The sequence below is a fragment of the Leptonychotes weddellii genome, chromosome 15 (assembly GCF_054177405.1).
Source record: "Leptonychotes weddellii isolate Sample4059 chromosome 15, ASM5417740v2, whole genome shotgun sequence".
Classification (NCBI taxonomy): Eukaryota; Metazoa; Chordata; class Mammalia; order Carnivora; family Phocidae; genus Leptonychotes; species Leptonychotes weddellii.
This window is the reverse complement of record NC_138383.1, coordinates 45,620,231-45,627,767: the sequence shown is the minus strand read 5'-3', so window position 1 is coordinate 45,627,767 and position 7,537 is coordinate 45,620,231. Positions and strand designations below refer to the sequence as shown.

The 7,537-nt window shown below is 46.9% G+C and overlaps 1 protein-coding gene across 1 annotated transcript in view; it reads left to right on the top strand.

Moving 5' to 3' along the window:
- Positions 1 to 6,624, top strand: part of MYOCD (myocardin) — a 96,639-nt gene extending 90,015 nt beyond the window's left edge. Inside the window, exons 12-13 of the mRNA XM_081805702.1 lie at positions 1,475 to 1,532; positions 3,604 to 6,624. Of these exons, the coding sequence (XP_081661828.1) occupies positions 1,475 to 1,532; positions 3,604 to 4,157 (612 nt within the window). The 3' untranslated portion in view covers positions 4,158 to 6,624. The remainder of the gene's footprint in view (positions 1 to 1,474; positions 1,533 to 3,603) is intronic.
- Positions 6,625 to 7,537: the final 913 nt, after the last annotated feature.

Here is a 7,537-nt window from a genome sequence, read left to right as displayed (position 1 = left end):
GAGGGGTCTACATTCTACCCCTCTCTCTTGCTCTCTGTTCGGCTCATTTACATTACCTGCCAGACCCTGTGGACATCTGATGCCTTCTGGACTGGTAGGTGACTCATTCTCTGAGCAGTGCTCCCATCATATTGATTATTGATGCCTTTGTGTATTGGGAGTGGGCTCTCAAGAGAGTGAGAGAGGTATGGGCCCCCGTCCTCCCCGTTTTCTGCCCCTGGTATCTGTAAGCATCCATGGATCCTTTGTGGTTTCAAAAGAAAAGAAGAAGGTCAAGCCAAGTGGATTTCCCATGAACGAGACTCTACCGTACAACTCAGATGAGCCAGAGGGAAGGGGTGTCTGCCCTACGAGCATCAACAGGTGCCACAGGGCTCTTTCAGTGAGGAACCAGGAAAGCCTGAGCCACATGCTGGGGTCACAACCACAGCCCCCACATGGGAGGCAGATCCGAGTCGCTTCAGAGTGAGAAAAATGGCTGTACTCTCTGTATTAAGAAGCCCTGTTCTTGGGATGGAAGCCACTCCACCGAGCTCACCCTGAAGGACTCTCCTGGGGAGCACTCTGCCTTCTCCCCCCCTTCTCTCGTTTCGTTCAGGAGTTTTCCAGTCTGAGGTGAACACTGAGCTTTAGTCGTGCGGTCAGCCATTTATAGTCCTGCTCACAGCAGCATTATTCACAAACAGTGGGAGCAACCCAAGTGGCCGTCCATGGATGAATGGTTAACCAAAATGTGGTGAATACATACAATTAATACTAGTCAGTCTTTTTTTTTAAAAGATGATTTATTTATTCATTTGAGAGAGAGAGAGCACTCGCACAAGCAGGGGGGAGGGACAGAGGGAGAGGGAGAAGCAGATTCCCTGCTGAGCAGAGAGCCTGATGTGGGGCTTGATCCCAGGACCCTGAGATCCTGACCTGAGCTGAAGGCAGACGCTTAAGCGACTGAGCCACTCAGGCGCCCCAATACTAGTCAGTCTTAACAAGGAAAGAGATTCTGACACATGTCGCAACATGGATGAACCCGGAGGATATTATACTGAGTGAAGTAAACCAGTAATGAAAGGAAATACACTGTGTGAATCCACTTCTGTGAGGTGTCTAGAGTTGCCCGATTCATGGGAACAGAAAGCAGAATGGAAATCGTCAGGGGCTGGGGGGGAGGAGGATGGGGAGTTCGTGTTTCATGGGGACAGCGTTGCAGTTGGGGTAGATGAAAAAGTTCTGGAGACGGATGGTGGGGACGGTCACACAATAATGTGAACATAATGTACTTAATGTCACCGGACCATATGCTTAAAAATGATGAAGATGGTAAATTCTGTGTCATGTGTATTTTACCGCAATTAAGGAAAAAAACCCACCTTAACCAAACCTAGTTCGAAAAATCTGTAGTGCTGCTTCTAACGATCTCCCACGGAAGAGGTGGCCAACTTTCTTACTTGTCCATTCTCCTCTGCTTAATTTGCAATAGCAAATGACTCGGAGTCAACAGATGGATGAGCTCCTAGATGTCCTCATTGAAAGTGGAGGTAAGACTGCCCTGGGGATACTCTGCACCTGCTTGTGCTCTGGGAAGTGAACCCTTAGGACCAAGGTCAGGTGCTCATGGGAAGTCAGACCCAAAAGCCATAAGGGGGTCAAGTGTCACTTCTTGTGAGCTCGCTGTCCACGCTGGAGCAGATGTATGAAGGTCCAGTGGGTGATTCCTCCCTGACTCTGTCCCTCTGTCCCTAGGAGCTTGCTCAGCATTTTACCAGTTGGTGTCCTCAACTCGGTCCCTGTTTCCCTAAGTGTTATCCCTTGTAACTCCGTTCCTCTTTGCCTTTCTAATCCCAATCTCCCTATCCTCTTAATTAATAATAAGAAGAGAGCAGACAAAGCAAGTTTTGTGCTACCTACTCAAAATGAAATTCAATTACTGATCTCCCACTGGATGGTCCATTCATGCTTAGATGTCATTCCAGCTTGCAACCAAAAAAAAAAAAAAATGACCAACATGTTCTTTTCGCCTCCTTTTTAGTCATTCATTTATTTTTTCAAAATTACATGGTATGTGCCCAGAATCTGAAACCACACAGATGAATAAGATTGTGTGAAGAGAACATGTAGATAGAAAACAAAAACAAAAACAAAAAAATCCTCAGGTCTGAGCCTTTCGATAACAACCTTGAAAATTGGGAGAAGGAGTGGCCAGGCATTGCACTGGGCTCAGTGCTGCACCTGACAAAGTCCCCACCTTTGTGGAGATTAGAGTCTGGTAAGGCAGAATGGACAACAGTCAAGTGAACCAGCAATTTCTCCCTTGTAGCAAGAGAAAGAAGGAAAAGATGGGCGTATATATCTATACGTTTTGCAATGGAAAGAGGAGAGGGTGATATCAGACATCCTTATATATTTTTTTAAAGATTTTATTTATTTTGGGGAGAGAGAGCGAGCAGGGAGAGGAGCAGAGGGAGAAGGTGAGGGACAAGCAGACTCCCCGCCAAGGGCAGAGCCCGACCTGGGGCCCCATCTCGAGACCCTGAGATCAGGACCTGAGCCGAAACCGAGAGTCGGACTCCCGACCGACTGAACCACCCAGGCGCCCCAAGACACCCTTATATTTTTAACGAACTATATGGCCAGGTCAGCAAAGGTAAGGGTTCAGGAGGGGAGCACAGGAGATTTGAGGACAGAAGAATCATTTGAGGGCAGTTCTAAATCAATCACGAATGAATTTTCTGGAGAAACACAGTAGGATGCTAGGCTGTATTAAGTGCCATTGGTAGGTTTGTTACCGTAAATCTAAAGTGAGACCAGTCAGCTCCATTGTGTCATTTTTCTCTTGCAACCAAGATTCATCCAGGTGTGGGTTTGTTGTTGTTGTTTTTTTTAAGATTTTATTTATTTGAGAGAGAAAGAGCGAGAGGGAGCATGAGTGAGGAGAGAGGCAGATGGAGAGGGAGAAGCAGGCTCCCCGCTGAGCAGGGAGCCTGACTCAGGGCTCGATCCCAGGACCCTGGGAGCATGACCTGAGCTAAAGGCAGACGCTTAACCAACTGAGCCACCTGGGCGCCCCTGGGTGTGGGGTTTTGCCAAGGAAGTGCGATGCAAGGAGAAAAGAGCAAGGGGATTGAGGATATTTATAAGACGGTAGCTCTAACCGTGGAGCGGAGAATATCAGCCCAACAGAGAAAGAAGTGAGAGCCCAGGGGGCTGATGGAGGGAGAAAGTAGTAGAGTCCGTAGGTTGGAGTGACAATCGGAAAGTGACAATGGCATGGCACCCCATGACTCCTCTTCCAGGTCCCACGTAAATGAGCCCCCACTGCGGGCGTGAGGAGGATGCAGTGTCCTCGGGGGACAGCCAGGTGTCAGTGAAGGAGCAGGTAAAGGGACCTGCTTTGCGAGGTTGCTGATCGGAGTGGAAGTTCCAGAAAGAAAGGGCTTGGGGAGAGACCAGGGAGAAGAATTGGACACAAACAGGGCACTTTAGGGACGAGACTGGGTGATAACCGGAGAGACGCGTCCATCTTGTGTGTAAGCGTGACTCCTTCATCCCAAAGATCCCTATTGCGGAACCGGAAGTGGTTTAACAATTCCCACTCTGTTTTGCCAACAGAAATGCCAGCTAACGCTAGAGAGGATCATTCGTGTCTTCAAAAAGTCCCCAAGATACCCGGGTCTTCCCGAAGCCCCCCGGCTGCCCTGCCCAAACCCTCGTCTTCGGCGGGCCAGCTCTCCTTTGATCACTACGGCACCGAGAACGATGAGCACCTTGAAGTCTTATTAAATTCCCAGAGCCCCTTAGGGAAGGTGAGCGATGTCGCCCTGCTAAAAATCGGGAGCGAAGAGCCTCCTTTCGATGGGATAATGGATGGATTCTCCGGGAAGGCAGCAGAAGACCTGTTCAGCGCCCACGAGATCTTGGCAGGCCCCCTCTCCCCGATGCAGACTCAGTTCTCCCCCTCCTCTGTGGACAGCAGTGGGCTGCCGCTAAGCTTCACTGAATCTCCTTGGGAAACCATGGAGTGGCTGGACCTCACTCCGCCAAGCTCCACGCCAAGCTTTAGCTCCCTCGGCACCAGCGGACCCAGCATCTTTAACATTGATTTCCTGGATGTCACGGATCTCAACCTGAATTCCCCCATGGACCTTCACTTACAGCAGTGGTAGAATGGTGGGCAGAGGCACCAAGGGAGACCAGTGGGAATTCCATGGGGGAAAAGCAGACAACCAAAATCACTCCTATCGTCCAAAAAGAGGAGGAGGAGGGAATTTCAAAGAAACAGTGGAGACTTCTGTGACCATCAACGAGAGCAAAAAGGCGTCTTTATATATATATGTATGATGTAATATTTACCGACATTCAGTAACTGGCAATGATTTCAGCAATGCATTCAGAAATGTGCTTTCTCAGATCAGGAATGCCAAAAAAAAAAAAAAAAAAATCTTTCACTGCCTTTTCAAACACCAATATTTTTGCAACCCCTGATTTTTCTCAGGCATTGTTCGGGCATATTCTCGCTTCGTAAGCCTCTCTCATGGATTTATTAGATGTGGTGCAGAAAGGAAATGGAGCTCTTTTGGAGTACAGGGAGTATGATAGCATAACCATTAACATTTCTGGAAGATAGACCCATGGTGGAGGCTGCTTGCCATCCCTCCCCTCCTTGTCGTTCAAAATAGAAGTCAGGCCCCACTTCCGTTAGGTTCTTGAGGTAGGATAGAGGGACAGAACCAACCCATTCCCAGGGAAAGGAAATCAGCTGGACCACAAAGCTGCCCCCTTGTGGTGATTCCAGTCCAGGACCCAGGACTCTGTGTGGTCACGGATAGCAATGACCCTACATTTGGTCCGCAGAACCCCACTGAGAATTTCCCTCTTTGTCAACCAGTCACCAGATCATTCCCACTGTCTCTGTGAAGCGGGAAACAGCCAAGAACCTTAAAGCAAACTAAACCCAAAACGTCCTGCCATGGAAAGTTCCCCAACACAGCCCCCTTTAGTTTCAAAGACTGGAGGTGACCACATAAGCAGATGGCAAGCCATACCAGGGATCATTCAGACAGTGCTAGAAAACCTTGTTTCACGTGTCACGAGAATAAATACCATGGGTTCCTACAACGGGATGGCGATTTATGGAGGTCCAACTTTTTTTGCGGGGGAGGGATTTTGGATCCACCTCTGTTTATCTTTATCCAACTTTTCTTTCAAGATACCAATCTTTTCTTGCTCCTCTTTTGAAACTCTTTCTTTTTTCTGCCCCAACATCAAGAGGACTCCTCAGATCTAACAAGCTGCCATAATCCTAATAAAGCCATATTTTAAAAAGCTAAAACTCCATGTTCTCCCGGAGAACTCATTCTCCATATGCATCATTTGCTGCAAAAAAAAAAAAAAAAAAAGTCAAAAGAATGTCCTTGGGGAAAAAAAGCAGTGACTTGGCCCATCAGTCCCAAAGCTCATTCTGCTCTCATTTGACTTACAGCAATCAGTGATTTGGGTGGTGTTGGGGAAATTGGAAATCATTACTTTGTAAAGATAGAGCTGAAATGATATTTGCAAGGGGAGAGGATTGCAGGTCTGGGTCCGTGAAAGGAAACACAGTTGCACATGGAAAACAAGGAAAGGAAGAAAGGACAGTGGTCTGGTGTGCATTCCTCAGTACCTCGTGCTTTTGCTGGGACTCCAAACACTCAAATGACATAGCGTTGCATGCTGTAGAGAGTAGCTGTTGCTGGTTGGCTGGTTGGTTTGTTGTTGTTGTTGTTGTTGTTGTTTTTAATTTAAACCACTAAGGCACTGTGTTCTTATTTTGTAAAAAAAAAAAAAAAAATTCACTGTGCACTTACGCAGAAGGTAACCAAAAATGTTGTGATTTTAGAAGTTCTCTTTTTGATAAACCAAAGATTTAGAAATCATTCCATTGTTAACTTGTAAACATGTGTGAACACAGAGTGTTTTGTGGGGACTGCTACTCAGAAAGCTGGCAGATCTAACGGGGGGTAGGTATGCATATGTGTGTAGATATATCCATGTATATATACATGCATGTGTATATATGTCTACACGTATGTGTATTTGTGTGTCTTTTGAAAAGCAGTGTTACAGAGCATTCTACACCAATAGCCCTTAAGCCCCCAATTTGCTGTGAAATGATACTTGGCCTTTCTCACTACGAGTTCCTGATTCATCAACAGACTACACGTTGCCTCTCTGTGTATGACTACCGGCTCCAGCCCGAAGACTCACACAGCCACTTGCTCACCATGAACGCGCTCATCTTGACAAGGAATATGGATGTGAAAAGACAGAACAGCTTCACCCTTAGTTGCTGGAAGTGGTAAATACCGTCTCTCGTAGAAAAGCATCAAAGGGACACGAAAACCGTTTTTTACATTCCTTGACCTGCATTGTGCTTTGAGAGATCCACATGGTATATTTTTTTCGTTTTGCTTTTATGTCCGTCATCAGAACCAGAAATCGAGAGGGAAGCATTACCAGTCTCTTCTGGGAAGGTGAAGCTCCGGGGAAGAAAGACCTTATTAACATATTCCTCATGTTTGTTTGTCCCTCAGATGTTGACATTTTATTTGGATCTTGACAAAGCTTGCTGGTCAGTACATTTTTCCTGTGCCACGTTGTGCGACCCGTATGTTATTTTCTCCCCCCTTATCGCCTTTGGAAAACAAACTTGCAGGGTCTCTGCTCGGGGTATTTGGAGCAGAAGGACGAGACTTGGTCAGGAAGCCGCTGTACTTTGTTAAGACTGTACACTTGCCTACACACCTTTGTAGGATATTAATCAGTACTGATATGCATCACAGAGCAGACCCCTGGATTCTTAGTCTCAGCCCCTTCCCACAGGCTCCGTATTCACACACTGTCCATCGATCAGATGTGACATTTACAGTATAAAACTAGGGATACCTGGGAGAAACTCGGAGAAGTTGGCTGCACCCAGGGGATCAGACAGACCATGTTAATTCACCTGTCTCCTAGTGGGAGTTTTTATTTTAAGTACTTTTAAACTCTTAAGTGTGTCCTCTTTTCTGGAGATCAATGGGACATGACTAGGAGATGTACGAAGATTTCTGAAGACAGCCACAGTTGCGCTTCTTAATGCTCTTAGAGCCTGGAAGTAGCCACGTGTGGTTTTCTCCAGATACCTGGGACTCCCGTGGTGAAGCAGGCCTAACAGACACAGAATTTGCCACTAATCCCGGTGTTGCTGCAGCCGCGTGGGTTCAAACTTACTCAACAGAGTCAGAAAATGCATCTGTGCAAATGCTCTCGTTAAGATAGTGCTCGTTAGTAGTAGCCCTGCTTCTAACAATATTATCGAGACAGCACGCATTCTGTTATAAGGAGAGGGAGGGAGGGAGGGAGGAAGAAAGAAAGAAGGATGGAAGAAGGGAAGGGAGGAAGGGAAGGAAGTAAAGAAGGAAGGAAGGAGGGAAGGAAGGAAAGAAGGAAGGAGGGAAGGAAGGAAAGAAGGAAGGAAGGAAAGAGGGAAGGAAGGAAAGAAGGAAGGAAGGAGGGAAGGAAGGAA